Source organism: Syngnathus scovelli, chromosome 21 (genome assembly GCF_024217435.2).
Source record: "Syngnathus scovelli strain Florida chromosome 21, RoL_Ssco_1.2, whole genome shotgun sequence".
Lineage (NCBI taxonomy): Eukaryota > Metazoa > Chordata > Actinopteri > Syngnathiformes > Syngnathidae > Syngnathus > Syngnathus scovelli.
In genome coordinates this window covers 5851886-5877524 of record NC_090867.1, presented here as the reverse complement: position 1 = coordinate 5877524, position 25639 = coordinate 5851886, and the positions used below count along the sequence as shown (strand labels likewise).

General features: G+C 48.2%; 3 protein-coding genes across 13 annotated transcripts in view; 2 read left to right on the top strand and 1 right to left on the bottom strand.

Moving 5' to 3' along the window:
• The window catches only part of srcap (Snf2-related CREBBP activator protein), a 20102-nt gene extending 11682 nt beyond the window's left edge, over positions 1–8420 (top strand). For 2 of the 3 annotated variants that reach the window (XM_049759540.1, XM_049759539.1), the window contains 8 exons: positions 68–270; positions 489–658; positions 827–1023; positions 1178–1292; positions 1373–1498; positions 1632–1808; positions 1946–2029; positions 2118–6966. In XM_049759540.1, coding sequence (XP_049615497.1) covers positions 68–270; positions 489–658; positions 827–1023; positions 1178–1292; positions 1373–1498; positions 1632–1808; positions 1946–2029; positions 2118–6122 — 5077 coding nt within the window. In that variant the 3' untranslated portion in view covers positions 6123–6966. Of the gene's footprint in view, positions 1–67; positions 271–488; positions 659–826; positions 1024–1177; positions 1293–1372; positions 1499–1631; positions 1809–1945; positions 2030–2117; positions 6967–7795; positions 7998–8102 lie in introns of those variants that run through there. The other variant, XR_011086092.1, reaches the window with a different exon arrangement.
• stx4 (syntaxin 4) lies at positions 7290–10584 on the bottom strand. The gene is made up of 10 exons (XM_049759560.2): positions 10356–10584; positions 9657–9761; positions 9482–9581; positions 9313–9387; positions 9064–9134; positions 8858–8966; positions 8698–8771; positions 8302–8439; positions 8039–8149; positions 7290–7977 (listed from the first exon to the last, which is right to left on the bottom strand). Exons 1-10 carry the CDS (start codon positions 10383–10385, stop codon positions 7900–7902), a joined length of 891 nt encoding a protein of 296 aa, XP_049615517.1. The 5' UTR covers positions 10386–10584; the 3' UTR covers positions 7290–7899.
• Positions 10096–25639, top strand: LOC125991548 (rho GTPase-activating protein 44). 9 transcript variants are annotated; one of them, XM_049759555.2, is made up of 25 exons: positions 10096–10185; positions 10805–11196; positions 16209–16248; positions 16338–16457; positions 16628–16704; positions 16793–16904; positions 17099–17175; positions 17258–17375; positions 17451–17519; positions 17591–17672; positions 17779–17906; positions 17999–18110; positions 18187–18268; positions 18341–18421; positions 18877–18990; positions 19436–19527; positions 19597–19777; positions 20253–20270; positions 20515–20706; positions 21246–21302; positions 21407–21895; positions 22556–22662; positions 22747–23130; positions 23289–23325; positions 24158–24306. In XM_049759555.2, exons 2-24 carry the CDS (start codon positions 11144–11146, stop codon positions 23294–23296), a joined length of 2793 nt encoding a protein of 930 aa, XP_049615512.1. In that variant the 5' UTR covers positions 10096–10185; positions 10805–11143; the 3' UTR covers positions 23297–23325; positions 24158–24306. The 9 variants fall into 9 exon arrangements, with proteins under 9 accessions (XP_049615512.1, XP_049615508.1, XP_049615510.1 ...); XM_049759551.2 differs by lacking the exon at positions 23289–23325 and having other exon boundaries at positions 24158–25639; XM_049759553.2 differs by lacking the exons at positions 21246–21302; positions 23289–23325 and having other exon boundaries at positions 24158–25639.

The window sequence follows — 25639 nt, the reverse complement described above, 5'->3', positions numbered from 1 at the left end:
TATTTTGTTTTTTAACTTCACCCAAGCGGCTGTGTAGAAAAACTGAAATTGTGCTCTTTATTGTCAGGTTTACGTTTGTCATCCCGCCAGTGGAGGCCGCTCACATCACAATGCACTGCTGCCATCCTCCTCCCTCTCTGAGCCTTAAAGAGGGGGCGTTCTCCTCTGAGCTCTCGGCCCACGTGGCGCCACTCACTCGCAGCCTCCATCGCATCCAGTGCAGCATGAGGACCCAGTTCCCCGATCTGAGGCTTATCCAGTATGACTGTGGTAAGTTTTTGCATATTGGGTTTCCCGGTGAAACTTAAGTGTTGAAACAGTGAAGAAATGAAGCAAATAAATTCTGAAGGGAAGCTAGAGAAGGAGGAAAAAAAGTTAACTTCAGTCCAAGGTCTTACTTTAAGACCACATTTTCCCACTCTCTGAGGTCGTGTACTTCTTACACAGTCATCATCCCGACTTTGTACTTTGCCTTTGTCTTCCTTCAGGGAAGCTGCAGACCCTCCACCTGCTGTTAAGAAACCTAAAGACGGGCGGCCACCGAGTGCTGATCTTTACGCAAATGACTCGCATGTTGGACATCTTGGAGCAGTTCCTCAATTATCACGGGCACATCTACTTGCGGTTAGACGGCAGCACACGAGTGGAGCAGAGACAGGTTGGTGCAGATGTCTTTCAGGGGAGGGGAACGTCAGTCTTGTCTGTTTAATATTGCTTGCTTGATTTTTGCCACAGTAACCTGGCTCTTGCTTGTGACTTGAAGGTTAAGACTTAAGAATATTTCTTACTTCCTCTCACCAGTTTCAACCTTCTTGTTTTCTTCCAGGCTTTGATGGAGCGCTTCAACGCCGATCGGCGGATATTTTGCTTCATTTTGTCAACTCGCAGCGGAGGCGTGGGAGTAAACTTGACGGGTGCCGACACAGTGGTGTTCTATGACAGTGACTGGAACCCCACCATGGATGCTCAAGCCCAGGACCGGTGCCACCGCATCGGACAAACCAGAGACGTCCACATCTATAGGTGGGCCCAGCTCAAATCTCACCAAGTGCCTTCCTTTGTGGCGGTTTCATCTTCTCCCCCGTGCTTTACTCTGGCTTTCTTCCACATTACAAGAACATACATGTTACCCTCCACTCGTATTTGTGATGATGACGATGGTGATCCTTGTCTTTAGGCTAATCAGCGAACGCACCGTGGAGGAGAACATTCTGAAAAAAGCCAACCAGAAAAGGATGTTGGGAGATATGGCCATCGAAGGAGGAAACTTCACCACTGCTTTCTTCAAAGAGGTACAAATTCCTACCCACGTAATCGATGAAATGATGTGTGAAAAGCATGGAAATAAATGTTACCCAATTTTGTTCCTCAGCAAACTATCCGTGAGCTGTTTGACGTCAACGATGGTGAGAGGAGGGAGCCGGCCGTGGAGGTGTCGATGCCTCACGCTGAGGATGAGGAAGCTGGCAACAAGCAGAACACCACCATTTTAGAGCAGGTTAGATTAGTCATTCTTAACCCTCAGGAGTGCCACCTCAAGGACCGAGGACGCCGGCATGCTTCTTTTTCAAGTGCTTTATAAACAAAGTTGAGTTGAGTTCATTGAGCAAAGTGGCACAACCACCTTGCAGGCGCTTTGTCGTGCGGAAGACGAGGAGGACATCGTGGCCGCCTCTCAAGCCAAAGCCGAGCAGGTGGCAGAGCTGGCAGAGTTCAACGAGAACATTCCACTGGACGACGCAGGCGAGCAGGAAGAAGTGGAGGAGCTCTCAAAAGCGGAGCAGGAAATAGCTGCTTTGGTGGAACAGGTGACGTAACATTACTTGCTTGTATTCAGACTTGTATTCACATAACAATAATAACAATGATTCTTGCCCCTAAAGAAATATTTTACACTTGTTACTTTTTTTCTTAAACATCCCAATTATCATCTTAATGTTTCCAGCTCACTCCTATTGAGCGCTACGCTATGAACTTTCTGGAAGCTTCCTTAGAAGACGTCTGCAAAGAAGAACTGAAACAAGCTGAGGTAAGTCTTCGGTAGCCTGGTGGAATCTGGCTCCCAGCACTTGAGTTTGAACGAGAGTTTCTACATCTGATCTTTTGTGTGTTGTCAGGAACAAGTGGAAGCTGCCAGAAAGGGTCTGGACCAGGCCAAGGAGGGCGGCCTCCGGCTGCATGCGTCCTCTGATGAAGATGAGGTTTTGTCGGCTCAAGCCTCTGCAGAGCCCGCTCAGCCTGCTCCCGCACGACGCGGACGTAAGCCCAAGGACAAGGACAAAGTGAAGGTTGTCACTTCAACAAGGACTAGTGGTCGTCTGCGTGGGGCTTCGCCTGAAACTGAGCCCGAGCCCACAACACATAGAGAAGTGCCTGCCCGCGCTGGTTTAAGAGGACGCCCCCCTGCCAAAGACTCTAGTATCTCGTCTCGCACAGACCCTCCAAAGACACCGACAACTAGGCTGCAGGATCCCTCCAAATCTTCCAAAGCCTCGTCATCTCATGCCGTAGACCAGCAGGCCGTCATAATCAAGACTCCGGCCAGTCCAGTGCCTTCCTCCCCTTCAATGTTGCCCCCTGGAGGGAAGCAACAGAGTGCGGCAGAGACTGAGAGCAAGACTACGAAGAGAGGCAAAGAGGAAAGCGGGATTTACGAGTCCTCGCTGGAATCCGTCTGTCCGCAGGACCATGAAGCAAAAGATGATGAGGCTAAAGACCAAAGCGCCATGTCTCCGCCCACCACCAGCTGTCGCTCACCTCGCAAGCGCCAGTCGGCCGACGATGAAGTCCTGAAGGGCCTTGTGGATGATTCAACGTCAGCCAAAGTCCTGCGGAAGCTTCCGGGTCGACTCGTCACTGTGGTGGAGGATAAAGAGCCGAGGAAGAAGAGGTGGCGAGGAAGTGGAGCTGGAGCGTCTTCAGAGGAAGTGTCAGTGGAGGAGAACTCAAGCGAGGAGCCAAATAAAGACACTCCATCTTTGGTCTCTGACAGCAGCTTGAAAGACACTTTGACCAAATCTTGTCCAGACCAAGACTCTACTTCGAGTCCACCTGTGCACCTCCAGCCCGTCAGAGCCTATCCTCCATATTCTCCCCCCCATCTGTCCCCGGACATGCCTGTGCTGAGGAATCTTCCGGTGCGTCGCAGGCTGGAAACGGAATCTCGCATGGCGGCTCAGCTTGGAGAGCATCTGCATGCGGGTCGAGGGAGGAACCAGCACAGGAAAACGGACTCTCCGCTGAGTAAAGACACCTCCCCCATTTCTTCCGAGACCAGTGTGAATTCCCTTGAGACGCCCACAAAAAGAAAGCGGGGCCGGCCCCCTAAATGTTCCTCCAAGTTACCTGATCTCAACACTACAGCATCTCCTCCTCGTACGCAACACGTCTCACCGTGTGAGGATGGAAGTCTTTCCCCGAAGCGTAAGCGAGGTCGGCCCCGAAAAGACCTCATGAATACTCCAGACTTTGTTTCAGAGTCACACAAATCTAAAAAAGCGACCCCTGCTGCATATGACTCCATTGAATCCAATCCCGATCCACTGAAGTCGGACAACACGGATCAGCAAATCCTGTCTGCCAAAGCTGAAGAAACGGACTCAAAAACTGTAGAAGCTGCATTGCCGACAATACCTACAAATGAAACGTCCTCTTCAGTCTCGATTTCAACAGTCCAAGCTGATGCTGCACCAGAACCTCAGGTAGCCTCCTCTGATCCGGTCTCCATCCCTTCCGCAGACCAAGACACTATATCGGCGACTCCAAATGAAGTTTCCACTGTCCTCATCCCCGAAAGTACCACAAGTGTATCACCATCCGTGAGCCTCGTCTTGTCACCTCATCCCACGCCAGTATATTCTGGATCATCTGATGCGCCATCTGAGCCATCAAAAGAACCGGACTCTGCCAAAAGCACCACTGGTGCGACATCATCTGCTTGCTGTCCATCACCACCAACGGCAGACCCGACATCAGAGCAGGAGGCAGCCACTGTCCCTCCTGCTGTTACCGATCTGCCAACCAACACTACAGAAACTTTCAACCACGATTCACCCATCTCATCAAGCCAAGCGGAGAACACAGAACCAGACCTGATTGGACATGTGTCGGCGCAGTCAAAGACCAGCGAACCCACGTCGGCAATGGTCAGTGTAACCTGTGCAGTTGACGGAGAGCACCCTGTGGAGCCGTCAACAACCGAGCCACTTGCAAATCCAATCTTGCCAACATCGGCTCCATTCTCACCAACCTTCACTCCATTAGCAGCAGCGACCACCATAGATTCTACATTCACCGGCTCAGTCACAACCTCGACATCCCAGGATGACTTTTCTGCTGCTTCATCTGACAAGGTAGGCTCTAAACTCGTCACGCCGTCTCCCACAAGTAGCACCACACCCAGCGAAGAACTGACGAGCGTGGCCCACGTAGAAGTCTCGGCCACTTCACTGACGACAGCACTCGCTCCTCAAACGTCCGCGGTCACTTCGTCACAAGCAGAAACCTTAGGTGCAGCCCCTTCTTCGTCCAAATCTGCAAAGACCCCTTCTAGTACAGAGTCAAACCCATCCTTGTCGGAAAAGAATCAAGGCCAAGTGGGTGGTCTTCAGGCTGAAGAGGACACACAGCTGGATATCAAGCGAAGAAAGGTGGAGACTTGTGGCGAGGCAGAGCCCGTTGAGAAAGAAAACCAAGTGGCCGAGGGGGACAAAATTGCCTCCTCTCCTGAGAGTGGAGTCAAGGAACCCAGTGAGGAGCTCAAGACTCCGAAAAGATCTCTCAGTCGTCAGAGCAGCCAGGAGTCTTGCTCGTCGTCACCCTCGTCCGGTTGCTCCACGTCCACTCTCACTCGTCACGCTCACCACAAGAGGACGTACGAGAACCGACTTCCTACCAAGAAGCGGCGAGTGGACGTCACCTCTGATACGGCAACGGCTGGTAAACCGGAAGAGGACGAAAGCGAGAGGGACCTTGCTGCAACTTTATCTCAAGAAAGATCCGGTTCCTCGTCCTCTTGTGACTCAGACAACGATGAGAGGGAAAAGGAGTGCCGCTTGACTCACCAGCTGCCAGACTGGGACCAGAACCAGGACAAAGTCAGGGGGCAGAGCAGCAAGCGTCGGGAGAGGAAGCCCGCCCTCAGCTCAGACAGTAATGCCAACACATCCACTGGCGGTGACTCTGGCAGCGACTCTTCGTCTGCGAGGATCAAAAGGAGAATAGCAGGGTCTTCTCGAGACAAGAAAGCTGCCGCTAGCCGCGTGACCCCACAGCACCCGGAGCCTGAAGTCCTGGGGAAGCGGTGCTCTGCACTCAATGCAGCCGCCAAGCTTCTCGCCATGAAAGGAAGGGTGGACACCCCTGGTCACACCCACCGTAAGGACCCTAAAGCAGCAGGGAATGCTGCTGCTGCTCCGTCTCCTGACCAAAAGAACCCAAAATCCAAAAGTAAAACCGTCACAGATTCTCTTCAAAACAATTCTGTTACCAAAAGTAAAAGTGATAGCAAAGCCTCGACGCCCAATCAGGCGAGTCGCTCCGTGCCTCGCTCCACCAGGCAGTGCCCAGGGTCCCTTGTGCCCCCCCTGGAGGGGCCTGAATACAAGAGACCCAAAGTGGATGAAAAGGATGCCGGGAGTCAAAAGGTGGCAAAGGCGAAGGAGGGCGACAGGGAGGTGGCGCAGGGCCGCAGCGCATGCAGTAGCGACGGTGAGGTGGACGCCGAACGGCCGGATAGTGGGCGCTCTGACAACAGCAGTGGCGGCGGGGCAGATGTCGGGCGGCCACAAAGTAGCCGAAGTCGAAGCAGCAGCGACAGCAGCCGGCGGGCCCGCAGTGTCAGTTCCCGGAACACGGACCGCAAGGGGGCGAGCTCTCGCGCAGCCTCCTCTGGCAGTGACCAAGACCGCAGCGTCGAGCGGGGCAGCAAGGACCGGCATGCCCTTCGAAAAAGCAGCCGTAAATCTCAGAGGCTATCACAGGAGGCTGCGGGCCCCTTGGGGGCAGACGGCACGCCAGACCGCGTCCTGAGGAGTGTGGCGGCAGCGGCGGCCGTCCAGGCCCGGTCCCCTGCGGCCAGCACGCGATCCTCAGCCAACCAACAACGCCACAACAAGACATGAGCGCCAGAGCCCTGGAACATGAGGTGTCGACACAGAGCGCGTCCGGGCCTTCGGGGTTTCCGCATAAGCCCAGGGACCTCCCGGCATCTTAGGCCCTCTCCCCCTCCTTTACACATGAAGATGGCTCAGGGGGGCCGGACTGGGTAGAAAAGATCCACGTTGAGAGCAGGCAGGGTGGCCGAGTGGAGGCGAAGCGTGTCCGCGGTGTAATGTCATCATTTCAGGACTGAAGAAGTTTTGCAAAGATGGATTCTAGCTGGAGCTTCTTTGCTTTTTCTCCGGTCTTCTTATTTGCACATCTCACTTCTTTTCCATTCTTCCATCTTCGGTTCATCTCATCACAGCAAAGATGTGTGATGTGGTCCCAGCAGCCCCCGAGGCCAAGTTACTGTAGTGTTTCTAGTGCGTCAGTGCCTCTTGGGCCTTGTGAAAAAGTTCCCATCGGAGTTGTCTGCCTTGTGGAGCACTTGATTATGGAGTGTCGAGCGTTTCTCTCTTGTGAAAAAAAATCCCCCCCCCACCTCATCAAAACAAGGAAAAAAAAAATTGGGAATGATCAAGAAACCCTCTCTGCATACTACCAAATTGATTTATTTGTCACGTCTTTGTTGTGTAAAGTACAAAGAGTACAAATGTGTGAATGGAAGGTGACCAGTGATGGAATTTATTTTTTGGTGTGGGATTGAGGGTGCAGGACTGTTCGTTTAGTTTCGGTGATGGTCTTTTGTTTTGGGGGGGGTTGTAAATTTATTTGTTGCATTCCTTCAATCCCTTGTAATAATTCCACATTGTTTTACTTGAACAATTAAGACAGTTACTATTGAATAAAAAGACCAAAAATGTATTTTTTTGTTTTTTTTCCCCCCCAATACTAAGGTTTTCTTTCTACTCCTTTTCAGACTAGGTTGTGTATTTTGTACTGAACTTGAAAAAGCTGAATTAATACTTTATGCAAGGGATGGGTCAGGCATTTGATACAACTAATTGAATATTTGATTTAAGATGTCACATATGGATTTTTTTACTATTTTATTTTGTTATAAATATTCATATTACTCTAAAATGTTAAATGTCAAAAAGTTTGTATTATTTTAGCAAGGTACATTGACATGTTTTGCATTTGTGGGCACCTGTACTCTTGTTCACGTTGAATGACACAAAACAACAGAAGATGGCAGCATTTTATTTTAAGACCAAAGCAACAGTGATACATTTCAATACTTGTTTTTTTTCGAAAATGAAACTCCCAACTTGTTTCAATGCAACTGCAGCTTGTGTTTGACTAAGCAGAGGAAGGAAAAAAAAAAGTTTAGACCGTTTCAGTGCACGATGAGACATTTAGGAAGAATTTTATGTGCTCTTAGGAATCTCACACGTTTCAAGTTCAAGTGAGAAATACCAAAGCTGGTCCGTGATGCCATTAAAGGGGTGGTGGATGTACAAACATCTGTATTTACACACTAAGGCAGTTTGCTTTAAAAAGTTTGTGTGAACAGCACCATACATTACAGTATGTACAATTAAAAAAAAACAAATCCCCCTTTGTCCTAAAAAAAACAAAAATGTTCCTGAGTACTGATCGATCAACGCCGGTCAGGCTCCAGTCTGATTCGGGGGGGAGGGGGGGGGGGGTGTAACTGTCCTGCTCTTGATGGATTGAACATTTTTTACAGGGACGAGCGAAACCGGGAAGGCCGACGATATTAGAGAGGCAAACGTGAGGCGCTGGGCACATTCCCAGCTAAGCCGGAGAAAGTGCTTCAGGTGGCCGTCTGCGTCAGGAGAAGGTGGCGGCCAGCGAGATGGCGAGGATGATGATGACCACGGCCAAGCAGATTGCGATCCAGATCTTTTTCTGAGAGTAAAAATTGTTGTGTAAGTGTGCCCCCTCTCAAGTAAACAGGAAGCAACATTACCTTGCGTGCTTTATTCTGATACGTGACTGCTTTCTCTGTGTTGTCCTTGGCCTTTTCCACATAGTTGGATGACTGCTTGATGTTGTGCTCAATCTGGTTCACCATCTCCCCCTGCGGGACACAAGAGGTAATTACATGCACTTTAAAAACAATGAAATGTACTGCCAAAACATGTCAATGAGGGACATGAAAATTAAAAAAAAAAAAAAATCTGAGCATTTCAGACATGTCCGTGAGTGTTTGTAAGAAGTTGAATGTCACACCTGAGCCTCCACCTCCATGGCCAAGTACTGAAACATGTCGTGAAGATCTCTGATGCTTCGTTCTAGCTTGAGGATCTCGTCGTGCCGCGACTCGATCTCGTTCAGCGCTTGTTTGGTCGCCTTGGCGTCGCTCAGGATCTGCCCCACAAATTAAAAACTTGGTTTTAGGAATACAAAGACAGATCCAAATATTTTGCCAATATAGTACCTATAAAATATTTCATACATTATACGATTTTGAGAAATAATCCAGTAGGGATTTCTTTTCCCAAACATTGTGATTTTAAATGTAATATTTTCATTTTTAACAAACGAGCAATAAATAACACCGGTAGTATAATAACTAATATAAAATTTATTATACATAAATTCACAACACATTTATCCCATACTCACATTTTGTGTGAAAACGTCTGTCTGGCCGCTTTCCAACATTGAATCAAGCTCCTGGTCTGTCACTTGTGTGCCAGCTATAAAAACAAGATAACATCGTTTAATAAATAATCTCATGAGTAACTAATAGCAGCCGAGAGGTGACACAATACGTGGAACTCACTAATTCGGAGTTGCCTCTGTATCCTCTCCACGTTGCGGTCTCGGTACTGTGCCTGGATGGTGTTGCAGTGGCCCATTAGTTCCACAAACTCCCTGGACAGGACGGCATGCTGTGCAGAAAAAAAATATGGAGAGAGGAAATCTCAGTTCAAAAAGTGCTTAGAAGTAGATCTAAAAAAAGAAAAAAAAAAGAATGCATGGCATCACCTGTGTTCGCTGCATGCGAGCATTGACGGACACATATTTGCTATCGTCGTCTCCCTTCTTGGACTCGATGCCTGCGTTGCATTAACAAGCAGTCAATCACACACAGGGAGAAAAAATATCTCAAATTTTCTGATAAAATGATTCCTGAATGTAGCCATGTTGTTAGTGGAAGCAGTGCATGTCATCGGAGACTTAACTTTAAGAAACTTAAACCTATTAAGTCCAGTTAATTTCAAGTGTGACATTTACTCTTCAGTTTCTTGTGGACTTGACTGGCCAGCGTCTTGATCTCGTCTCGTAGCGTCTGCAGCTCTTTCTTCATACCTGTAGAGATGACACCACGCCTTAGAAATGAAGTTGTGTCGAATTTGTGTACATTAGACACATTGCACATAAAAACACAACAAGCACATCTCACCCTCCTCTGGCAGCGCCACGCCCAGAACCGTTTTCTGCTTGTTCTCGAGATCGCACACCATTCTCTTCAGGGTGAAGAGACCCTCATGGATTTCTTGTACCTGCACACGACAAACAACCCAGTTTAAGACCCACTGCTCTAAGTCACTTACGATCTCATGAAAAATTGTCTTCACCTTTTTAAGGAAACTCTCATTGTCCTTTTCCTCCTTGGCTGAGGAGCTTCCAGGTTTGATCATCAGCGATTTGCCCTCATCCTCATCGTCTGAAGCATTGCCTTTCTGCGAACATGGAAAGAGTGAGAAAACAATGTTAAGTTTCAAAGAATTTGAATTTTTTATGCAGGGTTGTGTATAAATTAAAGCTTTGCAGGGTTAATTTTAGTTTTTAGTGTATAAATTGTTTCGATTTTGCAGGGTTAATTGACCAGAAGTTGTTTGTTTACATCAAAATACTGTATTTGCAATATTGCCCCAGTCTAAAGTGACATAACAATAGTATGATCTTCTCCACTACATATCAAAAAGTACGTTTAACCCGAATGTCCAGTTTTTGTGACGTATATAGTGTGCCGTTAGATTTTTCGTATGCAAATCATGATGTGCCTTGATACAGAACTACGACTGTCCGACTGCTCTTGCACATCCTCCAACGGAAGTCGCCGATAAAACAACGCCCAAAGCGGACGTCGAGACAAAACGAAAGGTCAAATTGTCTTAAGGGCATTTCAAACGCATTTCGATTCTGTCCCAATGGGAAAGTTGTCGCGTGGTGAAAGATAAAATGTGTGACCGTTACTCGATTGCGTGCTAAAATGCATGCTAGTGTGCTAAAGCTAATCACTCCTGCAGTCCAGTTGTACTTCTCACACTTACGTTGCCCAATTCTTTAGTTCGATCCCGCATTTTCGTTGGCTCCTAACCGCGCAGAGTAATGCCGGAGACGCCGCAGCGGTACGCCGAAGTGTGTTGACTTGTCAGCGGGGTGAAGTAACGTCAGCGGTGAAAATGTGGAAAGTTAATAGTTTGGTTGTCATTCAACAAGTTTACTTGTGGGCTTCGGTTTTCATTCTTCTTCACCTCCGCTGATTATCAGAGATGAACAATTGGTTCATTAGCGCCGTTTAGCGGCGTAACAGTGTAATTACACCATACACAACATAGTGTAGTACCTGTTCGGAACCGGTTTAACTGTCGGTTGATAAGCACCTTTGACTAAAACCCAATATTTGGCAGGGTTTCTACTTTTTAGACCTGGATATGACATCTTAAAATGTATATGTATTTATTAAGACAAATGTTTTGTTCGACACTTTCAATGACAGTGCTACTGGGCTCAACTGAACGGTCTTGATTTGATGGACTTCACCTCCCATGATGCACCGCGGCACCAGCGTCAAGCGCAAGTGGGAGGGAGAGCGAGAGCTGTCAGTGGCCGAGCACGGACGTCCAAATTCGGTCGACAAGCACCACCGTGAACACCTCGGGAGCAGCGAGTGAGGGAGGCGACCCACGGACACACGCCGGCCGTCCGCCCGCGTCGTCGTCCTTCGTCGCCGCTGCTGCAATGAAGCCAGAAGCGGTTGCTCGGCGTGGATGTAACGGCGGCGGACGTCATCCATGAGACCCCGTGGAGCTTGTGTGGCGCAGAAGACGACGACAAGATGAAGAAGCAGTTCAACCGAATGAGGCAGCTCGCCAACCAAACAGTGGGCAGGTAGGGTGCAATGAATGGAGGTCGTGTGATTGATGGCGTGGGCGTACACGCACAGGCGCGGACATGATGCCCGTGGATGACTGGGCACCCCCCCCCCCCCCCCCCCCACCCTTTCGGCACCCTGCAGTGATAAGTGGGGGTGGGGGGTGGATGGTCCCACTAGCATGGCTGTCACGTATTGATCTGACAATCACCACTGAGGACATTTGATTACGTTCACTATAGTCATTCAAAAGAAAACATTGTTTTTGGCATTGGCTGTCATTAGATGGGTGTACCTAAATTAGTTTGAATTGTGACTGATGATATTCAACATACCTTATGTGTCATAGTATTCTTTTTTTTTTTTTATGTTTTCCAATGTGCATCATTGTTGCGACATTGTAGATTATGAAGTCAACGCGTCTTTTTGTGTTTAGATTGGTACCAGCAGACAAAATGCAAATTTTTTTTCTTCAGTTGTTGCATTCCAGAAAAGCTTTTTTAATCCCGGACTTGAACCGGCTGTCCAAGTATTTTGTGGCCGTACCAGTTAAACACTGCGACACGTCACGCTTGATGAGAGACGTGATTCATCCTGCCTAAAACCACAAAGTGTAGAAACACTTGACATTTTCTACCTGTCTTCTTTTCTTCTCATTTACCGGCTTAGCTCTCAGATGAAATGGGAGTGAAATTCTGGTACAAGTTGTACAGCATGATGGATGCTTAATATTCAGCTGTGAAAAACACCCTGGATCTCCATGGTGCCCCCTGAAATCGTTTCGTTTTTGTGGGTTTTATATTTACCCAATTTCCACTATAGTAGAGGTGTGGAACAGCCTTGCATGTTGTTGGAGCACGTGTCGACCACACAGTAAGAAAGTGGGTCGACTTGTCGCCTCTCATTGACCAACGAGCTCAGTGTTTGTTCAAACGGAAGCCGGGACCGCCGGCCTGCAGACAGTGGCGCTGAATTTCACCCGTGAATGAAAAGATATTAGTGAAACACAGAAAGTCATCATCATGCTTTTGTCTTACCAAAAGTTTTGCAATATTTGTTGCATTTATTTAGCACCACCATATTTTTCCCCACCTAAACTTGTCCCCCCCTAATGGCGTCGCTCCAATCCAGATGTGGGTCGCCAGAGGTTCAGACGCAGTTCAGCTCATCTCCAAAACAGCAAGCGTGCAGCGTTAATCCTGCCTAAACTGTGTGACTGAGCGACAAAGTGTAAAGCCAAAGAGGGGAGGATGAGTGCCGGAGGATGACATGTCTTCTTCTTGCTTCATTCACTATTTCCATGGCAACGACGCCATCAAGGGAAAGATGGAGACGGAAAGTATGACATGAGGAATTTGTACAACGTGTACACAAAATACTTATTTGTGGATTTGGACGTCTTGGCAATTATTTTGTGCGCATAGTACACCTAATGAGGCATGGAGTAAGAGTATAAATGACTATTTTGATGAACCAATTGAAGCCTGCAGGCTATAAAAATGGAGAAATTGTGTGGCATTTTAAAGTCATTAGCAGCTGCCGGTTCCTGTGAGTGAAGACGCGACTTGAAATGACTTTTTTCTTTCATGGCTTAATTTTTTTTGGGTGCTATTCTTCACATTGCGACCTAAACAGAATCCATTTAGGCTGTTCTGTTATTTTGATTTTCTGTTAACTTTCCCAAATTGACATAGCATGCTAGCTTCATGACAAACATTCCATTACTCCGTTCAAGTCGTGACTACTTTATGTGTACCTATGCGTGCTCTCCTGTAGTGTTGTTGAGAAACATCTGCACTCTGGTGACCTGTGACCTTCCAACGCGAGCCTTAAAACTCGAGCGTGTCGACTGTGTGTCTGATGCAGCTGCGGTGGAACATGCCTTTGTTGCCGTGGCGACCGGGGCCCGGTTGTCTCGAGGTGACGTTAGCCAGCCAGCTGTACTGTCGGCGCGCTCTTGAGAGCACAGACGTGACAGGAAATGACATCACATGCTCGGAGACCCTTGATGAGGACCGCCTCCGAAATGTTTTGTTGAGGAATGTCGAAAAGCAGCTGCATCTTTTATTTAGAGCTGTTGCAACAATCAGGGCAGCCTTTGTCGAGTCACATACGGGCGCCTTGCAATGCGTGACCTCGATTAGGCGTTTCCATGGCAACGGTTGTGGCCTCTTGTGACCATGGCAACGGCTATCTCTGTGATTCCCTATGTCCATGTGTGATCTTATACTGAGATGGTCGACTGATGAAAGTCGACCCAAGGGCATTCATCACATGACGCGTGGGCAACATCCGTAGCTCGTCGGCTCCAAATGTGTCAGATTGCAAAGGTGTCTCCTGGACCACTTAGCTATATTAATATAACGATTTACGTTCGTCGCCGCAAATTTTATTCCAAGAAAAATGCTTGACTTTTGCTCACGAGCAATGTTTACGTGTATGTACTGTAATCATTCATTTACACGATACGGATCTGTAAAAAGTCAAGTCCCAGAATGCCGTCTCGTGTGAGTCAGGCTCAGATGAGTCAGAGCTCAGTGGACTTTCCCACCGTCCGCCTCGTTCCTTCTCAGGACTGATGAGTGCATCTGTCTGGGAGCAACTTGGATGTATTTGCAAAGTAGCCATTTTGCTCTTACCGCTAGCAATTTGTACTTGTATTAATTAGCTACACTAAATTCGATTCTATCGTGACATATTCTCAATTGTTCAATCTTTCATAAGTTTCAGGCAAGCAAGATCCCCCCCCTCCCAAAATCTACACGTTTTCCTGATAACATCGAGGAACGAGGAATGTGGGTCGTAACGAGGAGGAGAGGCCTTGCGGGGAGTGCCGTAAATATCTCCCTGCTTTAAATGGCGCCCGCTGCTTTATTGGGAACTCGCCGTAACGAGTCCACGCGGACCCAGAGGAACTGAGAGGGAGCCTGAGGGCAGTTGGTGCTTTGAAAAACGCACAGAATCCTCCTCTCTCTTTACTTCACCAAACATGCTGAGCTGCCTTGACACAAAAGGAGAGAGAGAGCGAGAGAGAGCGAGAGAGAGAGAGAGAGAGAGCGTCCTTGAAAATGTTGCTCAGTAATACTTTGTGCTTGCAACACACCTGCTTGATGGGGTAAAAGGAGGTGAACATCAGGATCCGTTGTCAAAAATTTATGAGCATTTATTTTTCCAAAAATATTCGAAAAATTATTTATATTATATATTATATTTTTGCTGTTTGTAGGGGAAGGAATTGGTATGTTTGCTTTTTTTTTTACGCCTGCCTCCATAGTTAAGTACATGTCAACCTTGAGCTACTTGTCAATCGTCACCCGTTTTTTTTTTTTTTTTTTTTTATGATGCCTTGACAGGAGAGTACATATTGCACACGCCTGCCGCAACCGCAGCCACATTTTGTAAATCAAGCACGTTACAATATCATTAACCACAACAAACAAGCCTTTCATCAGATACACCGTTTTGACTGTCACTTATTAATTAATGTCAGAAAGTGTGATTATTTTTTCTTTTTTAACCTTGAGGGTTAAAGTCCAGATTTAAAAGCCGCACATTTTTATACGCTGCCTACTTCCTGTATTGAGTAGAGGCGTGGAAGTGTTGTTGTTATTTTTAGCCCGGCTGAATTATTGATGCTGTCGTTGAGAGAAACATTAAAGTTTTAAGTTGGAGCTGCTGCAGCAGGTTCTGTGTCAGAATCAGAACCTCAGCACTTACTCACCAGCTCCACGATGGGGAGTTGAAACTTTCCGTTTATCCGTTAGGGTTGCAGGTGAGCTACACAATGAAATGGAAGATGGTAACTGAGATTGGACGCCATGTTTAAAAACGGTCTTGCCACCAAAGTGGGTCGGGGTGCGGCAGTGGAATTTGGAGCGCAGCCCGCTTTGTCTATGTGTTGAGAGTTTGGAAAAGTGAGGCCTTGGGGATGGAGGGAGGGGGGCAACGTTGGGTCGTGAGCAGCATTTTCATGAGCTCCTCTTTCTGGGCCAGCTCCAGCTCCGGGCCGGGTTTGATTATCACGTGACCCCTATCTTTGTCATGCAATACCAGTACAGCACCAGTGCAGGGGGGCAAAGGGGATCCACTAGTTTTTCCCCCAAATCAATTTTTAAAAGTCTTAATATTGCATTTGCTACTGCTACTGCTATTCTGCCTGCCTGTCGGTGACATCATCCCAGAAAGTATTTCCTCCCGCTCTGCGGTTGCCATGGAGACCACTGGCTGGTTAACAATGGGCTCAGATTGAAAGACCTATTAGTCACATCACTGCTAATCCTGACATTGAGGCTGTGACAGTGTGTCTGTGAGGAGGTGGACAAAGTAGACGCACGCTAACACACATGCATGCTAACACAGGCTAGCATATGTACACACAAAAATATGTCCATTGGGTGGCAGATTGATTGATAGCTGATGAGGTAAAGTGAAAGGACCAGATAGTCAGGTTTCATTCTTTCTTCCCTATGCTTCCTCCTCCTCCTCCTCCTCCTCCTCACTTGATGCCTCGACGGGCCTGAAAGCACTTGCTGTCCCACCTACTGGTGAGGGCATGTGGAAACGAAAGCTACGGATGAGCAGGGCTCGAGCTGCACTTCTGTGAGTTTGTGTTTTTTATTTTAATATTATGTCAAACAGGAAGTGAGGAAGGACCAACCCAAGTGGGGTGATGACTTTATTGATCGTCTTTTTGACAGACGGACGTCAGCGAGAATACTGCTTTGTTGTTGACAGATTTTGTATTACGAGCGGAAAAGGTTTGAAGAACATGGTTTTTCATTGAGGACTTTTCTGAAGTTGTAAGTGTGTGTGTGTGTGTGTGTGGGGGGGGGGCGCTTCCCACGAGTCTTTGCGTAAACACTGAAACGAGCAATGAATCATTTGCCTCCTACAATATTCATAAAAAATGCAGCGAATGGCATTGTGACATGCATGTAATATCTGTGTGTTTCCCAGTTGCTATGGCAACCCTATTCGTCCAAGTTGAGCCTGACTCACAATGAGGCTTCTTTTCTTTCTTCCCTCGCAGGGCTGAGAAGACCGAAGTGTTAAGCGAAGACCTCCTGCAGGTATGTCCTAATGGACACCTGCGCTCATCTCAAATGAATGAAAATAATTTGATGGATTTATTGTAAGTTTCTTCTTTGTTGTATGTCAGGCGGAGAAGCGTCTGGAGCTGGTCAAGCAGGTGTCGCACAGCACCCACAAGAAGTTGGCGGCGTGTCTGCAGGGTCAGCAGAACGTGGAGGTGGACAAGAAGTCGGTCAGGTCGCCGTCGGTGAGAAGACAAGACACACTTGTTTATTGACCTCATTGACTGAGATTAAATGTGCTGGACTCCAGTCCAGTAGGTGGCACTGCAGGAAAGAAGGAAGAGGAGAAGCGGCAGTAAAACAAGTCTCATGTGAAGCCGGTCATCATTGTGATCTTTTTTGTGTTTTCATGTAGAAGAAACTTCCTCTCGCGACGCTAGCACAATGTATGGTGGAGGGGGCGGCATTGCTCGGGGACGAGTCTATGCTTGGGTGAGCACACGGAATCGGTGGTGGCGGAGCTATGAGTGCTTGGCATACTCCCAGTCCTAAATGTCCGTCGTCGCTTCTGCTGCCGTAGGAAGATGCTGAAGCTGTGCGGCGAGACGCAGGACAAACTGTCCCAGGAGCTCGTCCTGTTCGAAGGCACCATCGAGAGAGACGTCATGGACCCGCTATATGACCTCGCTGAGGTACTATAGCCACGCTTGAGAATTGGCAGGAGGGGGAGGGGGAGTAATGAAATGCTTGTGACCTTGCGTTTGCCGCTCTACCTCAATGTGACACCTGCATGCTTGTAAAAGAATCCGCATGAGAGCAGCGCTCATGATTGACTGTGTGTGTGTCGCAGCTGACAACAAAAGTCAACTCTCCTTGCCTCCCTCAGGTGGAAATCCCAAACATCCAGAAACAAAGGAAACATTTAACCAAACTGGTCCTGGATATGGACTCCGCTCGCACGCGGTTAGTCTTGCGCCATTGTAGATGTGTGTGAGAAACAAACCTGAGATCAGTATGATTTCCATCCTTCACGTTGAAACCACAGGTACTATCAGTCCGGCAAGTCGTCGGGCCTGTCCAGCAACCTGCAGCCCAGCGGCGGCAAGGCCGAGCACCTGAGGGAGGAGATGGAGGAGGCCGCCAACCGCATGGAGATCTGTCGGGTCAGGGCTTCACCTTGACGCAATTAACTTCTCCAACGGACCCGATATTCATTTGTTTTTGCTCGCCGTCACCAGGACCAGCTGTCCGCCGACATGTACAGCTCCATGGCCAAAGAACTCGACTATGCAAGCTATTTCCAGACCGTATGTAAACAAAAAAACGTAACGCACACCGACGCACATGCCCACACTGACGCGTGCTGTGTGTCCTGCAGCTGATTGAAGTCCAGGCCGAGTACCACAGGAAGTCACTGGAGCTGCTGCAGAACATTCTGCCTCAGATTAAAGCTCATCAGGGTAAACAACACACACTGCTTTTAAAAATAGAAAAATCAGCAGTATAGTGGGGAACACTGTATTATGGCTGAGTGTGCATCTAATGTGTGCGTGTGTGTTTTGTCAGAGTCGTGGGCGGAGAAGCCTTGCTACGGGAAGCCGCTGGAAGAGCACTTAGAGCTCAGCGGGAGAGATATTGCTTTCCCCATCGAGGCCTGTGTCACCATGCTGCTGGAGTGCGGCATGGAAGAGGAGGTCAGACACACACATGTGCGCTAGCTGAGATGATGTCATGCACGCACACACAAAATCATTTGACATGATGCTCAAAAGTGGTGTGATTTCAGGGTTTGTTCCGAGTGGCTCCGTCCGCCTCCAAGCTGAAGAAGCTCAAGGCGTCTTTGGACTGCGGCGTGCTGGACGTTCAGGAGTACTCGGCTGACCCGCACGCCATCGCTGGTGAGCTCGTGTGTTGCCATGTGTGCATTCTCATGCCTTGAATGTCGTTGCCGTAAATTCAATCTTTGTCCTGTAGGCGCTTTGAAATCTTACCTGCGTGAGCTCCCCGAGCCCCTGATGACCTTTGAGCTTTACAACGACTGGATTCAGGCCTCAAAGTAAGGAGCCTTTACATCTACAGGGTGGAATTGTGTGATTTTTTTTTTTTAACTTTGTCCTGCTTCCTACAGTATTCCAGACCAGGACAAAAGGTTGCAGGCTCTCCGCGGCGCTTGTGACAAACTACCGCCAGCCAGCAACAACAACTTCAGGTGAGACTGAAAAAAAGGCTTCAAGTTGTTGGCTCCTTTTGGGTATTTGCTGGAGGCCCGTGATGAAAACGATGAGACGTGCAAACTGCACGCGTGGGTGTATCTGTCGCATCTTACAAATGGAGTTTATTTTTAGCGCTTCTTCTCAGAGGAGATGTCAGACAGCGTCGCTCACCATAGCGAGCCGCCTGATGCTCGCACGAGCACACACGGCCGGCCCACTGGCCCACTTTTGCGTCCTCAAGGGTCTTCTCAAATGGGGAGTTGTGTTTAGCTCTGGGAGGCTTTTATGGAAGTTTATCACACGCGGCTCCACTTGGTTGTCGGGAAACTTGTACAGCTCAGTAATCTCGTGTTTTTCTTCTTCTGGCTCCGCCGGGAAATGAAGAAATGAGAAGTAGGTTATGCAAATGTGCGTGACGACCTTGCTTTTACTTCCTGCCGCATGTTTGCAGATATTTGATTAAGTTCCTGTCCAAATTGACGGAATACCAGGACGTGAACAAGATGACTCCCGGGAACATCGCCATCGTGCTGGGGCCCAACCTGCTGTGGACGCACAGCGACGGGTAGGACCAGGTTACATTTACCAAAAAATATTTAATTGAATATTTATTTTTATACCTCATTTAAAAATGACCGTCCATATTTGTCCTTTTGAACAATTACAAATCCCACGGTGACATCTCAAGACAGTAGCACCACCTTCAGACTTGTTATCGTCCTTTCGAATGTGCTGATAAAAATCTCCGGACGACTGTTTCCGAGCTGGAGTCTGTTTACGATGGTGACGCAGCAGTTTGAGAAGAAGTCGCCCTCCCTGGCATCTTTCGAAATGTCTCGGCTATCAATCTATCAAGTTCTCTAACAGCTTTGCTAATGTTTCCTCTGCAGAGGGTGGCAAGTGCAGATACTTGGGCTTAAAAAAAATGACAATGTCAATTTTAGACGGAATCTGTTTTGGTAGCTTGGTCCAAGACATCGTGTGAGTCGTTCACCTTGTGTCCTCTGCAGCAACATCACAGAGATGATGACCACAGTGTCCCTGCAAATCGTCGGCATCATCGAGCCCATCATCCAGCACGCCGACTGGTTCTTCCCCGGAGGTGAGGCGTTCACACCTGCTCAAATATCATCTTCAACGCTCCCATCTCCATTTTTTTTCTTATAACCAGAAATCGAGTTCAACGTGACGGGCAACTACGGCAGTCCGGTGCACAGCAACCACAACGCCAACTACAGCTCCATGCCGTCTCCCGACATGGAGCAGATGGAGCGGCGGCAGAACGAGCAGAGCCGCAGACCCCTCAGCGTGGCCACTGACAACATGATGCTGGAGTTCTACAAGAAAGATGGGTAGGACTGTTGGTTTTCAAAAAAAAATACTCTCAAATTGGCTAACATAGCTAGTGGTTCTGAAAGGGACTTGAAGTCAAAAGTGACAAAGGATTATGTCTCTCTCCCTTTTTGTGATCCTCCTACCATTCTTTTAAAGCTCTTATCCGTCCCACCGGGGCGTCTCGGCGCAGCTCGGCTAATTAACCCGGACCCGGCTCTGATCCGTAGCCAGCGGCAGTCTTAGCTGTAAAGGATTTGACGTGAAAGTATCTGAGCGTGATACGAATAATTAATTTTGTATCCATTCAAATTGTTCAACTTATTTGGCCCTCTTGAATACTTTTTCTTAGTATTATTTTGAAGAATGGATCCCAACCAGTTTTGGATTGAATTTGTTTTAAGGACAACTTTGTTGAGCCCCAACACAAGTTTCACAGATTGACCTTTCTTTGTGTCCTCATTCTACTTCTTTCTCTCAATTTGAACCATGCAGCATCAGGAAGATCCAGAGGTAGCGTAATCACCCTTTCACCCCTCTCGTTACGGATTCTTTGTGTGTTGTGTCGGTGTTGGGTGGACTTGTTATCCAAGTTGTGTATCCAAGTTGCATCATTGTGATGTTTGGATTCATTCGACGAGAAGACGCAAGGGTATCCGTGTTCTTACGTCGGAAGTTGATCCCGCGAACGAGCCCCTCCCCCCAAGCTCAAGCCCTCCTTTGCAGTGATTGGCTGTGCGTCTGTGTCCCACTACAGCATGGGAGTCAGGGTGATGGACACCTCTTGGGTGTCCCGCAGGGGCTCGTCGTCCTCGCGTAAAACCACATCCACGCCCCCCAGCGTGCGGGCGCCCACCCCGCCCACGGACGCGCTCACCCCCGAGCCGCCCGGAACCCCCTCGGGGTCGCCCTCCCCCACCCCTCCTCCCACTAACAACGAGCGAGCCAGGTAAGGCTGTTGTGCCACCCCCGAGGCCACCTCCCCCTGTTTCAGCCCCCGAACCTGCGCCCCGCAGCTGACTGCATACTAGTGCCCCTCCAAAGATCTTCCTTCAATTCTTTAACCTTTGACCCCAGACATGCTTGAATATGTTTTTTGTTTTTTTTTTAGCCCCTTTCACGCTGCTTTCCGAGCATATTTGCGCATCGGAGGCGTTACGGTGGAGCGTTTACGCAGCTATTGTAAGAATTCACAAGATGGTACAAGGTTTGCGGTAATAGGATTTTGTTTTTGTTTTCGTCAAAATTGGCGAATAAATTCCAAAACTCTGCTAAGAGATGAATGAATTAGTAACAAATTGCAACCATGCGTGGGGAGGCTGCAATATTCTCCTCTAACATCAACATAGTTCCTCGGCACCGTGATAACGTCAAAAGAAGCGCAACTCTCGGCGATGCAACTGTACTCCTGTGATGTGCCAATTGCGTCGGCGTGAAAGGGGCCACGGCTGCACGTGCGGCGCTCTCATGTTGTCTTTTGGCCGTCAGCCCCCGCATGTTTCACAGCTTCACCTTCCATTGTCGCAAGGCTCTGCAGTGGATGAGGTGACGCTTCTTTTTTCTTCCTCACCATCGGGTGATGTTTCCTACCCATTTCTCCTCTCCAACAGCTTCCCCGCTCGCCGTAAAAGATTTCTTTTTCATTCCAGCTCGGATGACGCTTCGGACGCCTGTAACGCTCACCCCTCCCCCGAGGAGGAGAGGCCGCCCCCCCCTTACCCGTCTTCCTCACCTTTCTCGCTCCCTCCCCAACACTTTTCCGCCCGAGCACCCCCCGGTATGCGCCCGCTCTCCCGCAGTCCCGAATGCGTGCCCACGGGCCCGTCGCCCGTCCCCCGCCGCTCGGGCTACAGCCCGCCCCCGTTCCTCCACTCCCTGTGCCCGTCCCCGCAGCCCCTTGACATCAACTCCAACCCACGAGCCCAAAGCTCCCCGCCCTTGCACAAGCAGGCCTCCCAAGCCGAGCCCCTGCATGCGCCCCCTGCCGACACAAACGGCTCCTCCCTCTACATCAAACCCCCGCTCGTTCTTACTCGCCACGATTTATTCCTGGGCTCCCCCAAACCCCCTGGCACGCCCTTATCCGCCCCCCCTCCTTGGGCCACCTGTAGCCGAGAACGAGGACGCAAGGCCGCTAGGTAAATGCAAGAACATCCTTATTTTTTTACCCCCCCACACAGGTAAGAGGTGGGTGATGGGATAGCAGCAGCATTTTTTTTTTCTTTTTTTTGCCGTTATCCAATGCATCTTTAATGCAAGTCATCGCTGCTACGTGCTGGTTGCCAGGAAATGCGGAGGAGGCAGTTGCTAGGCAACAAGGAAGAGTCAAAGCCTTCTGTGATGAAAGGGGGATTACGTGTGGGCAGGAAACAGGAGTCCGCAGAGTGATCTTGTATCATTTCAGAAATATTTAACCAATTACTTTCTACCTTACCTTTGGGCCTGGGTCCAAAATAAAAGCTTGAACTTTTTGATTATGACAAGTGGGTGGTGATGAGTCACATCAGCATGTGTGAGACTCCACCACTACACGTGGAAAAATCGGAAAGCATGGTTGTGACGTCGTATCATGTGAATGTCAAAGGCTCATTTGCATGGCTCCGCCCCCAATTTGAAACACTGCAGTCATCTTCATTTGCTGGAAACTTCTGTCGAGCCTTTTTTGCCCTTCAACCCTCATTATGGTTATCCTGTAAGTTGAGGTGTGAGATCTTTTTGTAATTACAATAATGCAGGGTGCAAGTATAATGGGTGAGGTCATCTTGGAATCTAAAGAGGTGCTTTTTGTTTCATTTCAGCACCCTGAAGAACAAAGAACTGTCTCCAGTCATTGGGCAGAAGGGATTCCAGGGGACACTTTCTTCTGGCTGCCAGTCTGAGCACAGCCCACACACACTACGGAGAGGTAAGATGATGTCATCACATGTGCCTCTAGTTAACATCAAAGTTTGGATGTTTTTTTTTTTTTTTTTTTTATCTCATCCCCTAGCAAAGAAGCTTGCTCCAATCCCGCCTAAAGTCCCCTACAGCCAGACGGGGGCTGTGTCGGAGCAGTCCACGGGCCAGCCGTCTCCTGTCAGCCTGTCGCCCACCCCCCCTAGCACCCCTTCGCCATACGGCTTCGGTTACCCGCAGGGTTACGCCACTATCGGCTCCCTGGGACACGTCCAGATGGCCGGCACGCCGTCTCTGTCCTCGCCGCCTTCGCTGGCCGGGACGCTCACCAAAGTCCGGCCCACGCCCAAGCCGCCCCGGCAGAGGCCCAGCTTGCCTCCGCCTCAGCCGCCCTCCACACCCGGCACCAGCCCCCAGCCACTGGAGCACTCGTCGGGCCTGCTGGATGGTTTGTCTCCTGGAGAAAGCATGTCCACAGGTACGAGCTGTCATTTTCTTCAATAAGATTTAAGTCCACTACGAGATTATCAAAACTCAAAGGGTCAAACTCTCATTTTTGTGAGTCGGTATTTGTGTTCGATGACCACTCAACAGGTTGAACTGTTCTGATGTGAAATTGTTGTTGATTATTTGCAGCCGTTTGAGCCGTCGTTTTGTTTGAGGGACTTTTAGGGTAAGCAGGACTTCATTTAACCCCCACCATCCCTCCAACTTGCATCTTGGCCACATGGCGAACCCCCACCCCCACGCCCCCCACCATAAGTCAGAGCCAACGTCTCATTGCGCCCATTTTGCATGGCTCATGCGGGCACGATGGGTGCACAAAATGAAACTAAGCTAAACGCAGCTTGGTCCCTCTAATTCCTGCTGCCAGCTTTGAGCGTCACTCCCACCTTTTGCCACCCTCTCCCTCCCTCCCTCCCTCCCTCCCTCCCTCTCTCCACTCCTCCATGTGTGCATACACAGAATATTATTTCATGTTGGACTGGGCTTTGCTACGAGGTAGTCGGTGTACATCTTGTATAACAGAAAGTTACATCCTCCTGCTCTGTGATGTTTTCACGGAAATACTGAAGAGCATTCCAAAGGCAACTCATGAAGCGCTGTTAAACTCCATGCCCATCAGTTTTTAAGTCAATCCTGGAAAACAATGTTGACACTTTGACCCAAATTGGACAGTTTAGGCTATCTGAGTTATTTTGACGGAGTAGTAAATGTACATTGTTGTACAAGCTGTACTTGGACTACTTTATGACGTTCGTAGCCAAGTGTCATTTCTTCAGTCTTGAAAATATAGAATCAAATATTTACATAACGGATGAGGGGACACGGTAGAAACATTATAAAACATTCTCTGGTCATCTTGTGATATTATTTTCCTTCCCCATGCCTGATTTGGACTCGCATACTCCTCGCCCAGCATGGCCCCAACCCCCACCTGGAATCTTCTCAGCATCCCAAGGCTCTCTGAATGATGAGTAAATGTTTTCCTCTTGCTCCTGCAGATTCCTTCTGCAACCTAGATATTCCCGTCATTAACATGGAGCTGGACAGCCTTCTGGACCTGGCTCACATCACCCACCTCAGGCACTCGGTAGCGCTGCTGGACTCGAGCCGCCTCAGAACAACCGAGTCGGAGGGGGGGGAGGATTCGGAGAGTACGGTCCTATGACGCCGCAGCCTCTCCCCTCCTTTCTCCTTCTCCCCTAATGTATTCATCCATTTGGATTGCCCCCCCCCCCTCCTTTTGGTTTCTATTTGCCTTATTTGTTGACTTGAACGCCAGACAAGGAACACACAAGCGCGCCAATCTTCTGCAAGGAATATCGACAACTATTCCCCTCTCGGCATGGACATCAAGCCTGAGTGTGCACTGCATGTGTGTGCGCGTGCGTATTATCAACCGACATGCACGTTGTAGATACTTAGCCGAATAACAAACAAAACAAAAAAACATCTTGGTGGTTAAAATTAATTTAGTGAAAACTATTTATTGTCTATACTGTACATTTGCAGAGTTTATGATTTCCAATCAAACATCAGATCGTATTTTATATTGACAGGAGAACACATAATACATCCGAAAAAGACGTTTAAGACGCTGTAACGTACACAGATTGACCATTTAAATCAGTGTTTCCATAGTCTACCGCTAGAGAGAGCTTGCGCACCACACTTTGAGAAGAACCCTTGATCGAGAAGGTCATTGAGGTGAACGAGAAAACATGCTCTCATCACCAAGAGGGGGCCCTACTATTTTTGTCCCAGTTGATGGATGCACTTTTTTTCTACATGGACGATGACCACATGTGAAGGCATAGATGTGCAAAGCATCCCGTTTATTTTCAGCAGAGTATTTATGATACAGATCTATTTCTTGCAAAAGCTTTTTACTTGACACCCATGTGGACAAGGAGAAGCTTTCAAACGTGGGACCAGATATATCTCTCACTTGACACACGCAAAAAAAAAAAAAAGACTGTAAATAAGTTGTTGTACATACATGCTATGTATATAGGGACTTCAGTATAAATATATATGTAGATGTATAGAAATACTGGCTGGATTGAAATGAACACATGAAGATAACACTCATTGTTTTGTCTCCATTTTTCATATTAGCACTTATTAGTCTATTGTTTTACACAATTAACACCCTTGGGTTGATTTTAATATTTATTTGATAAAAGAAATGGACAATACATGTTGATTTGGACATGTAAATTAGTGGGACTGAACTGTTCAAAAACACAACAGAGCTCGATTCACAATATGAATTAACGGCTAATCTGCAATGTTTACAATTTCAATATTTGATTAAACCTACTGTAGAACAAGTCAAATAATCACCCGCCTTTATGTTGTGTTGTTTGTGTTTTACGCGATTCACTGGAATGTAAAACTGGCAGGTTGTGTGTGTTTTGTGGTGGAGGGTCCGTGTCATTGGATATTTCATTTGGAAGCAGATATTAAAGATGGAAAAATGA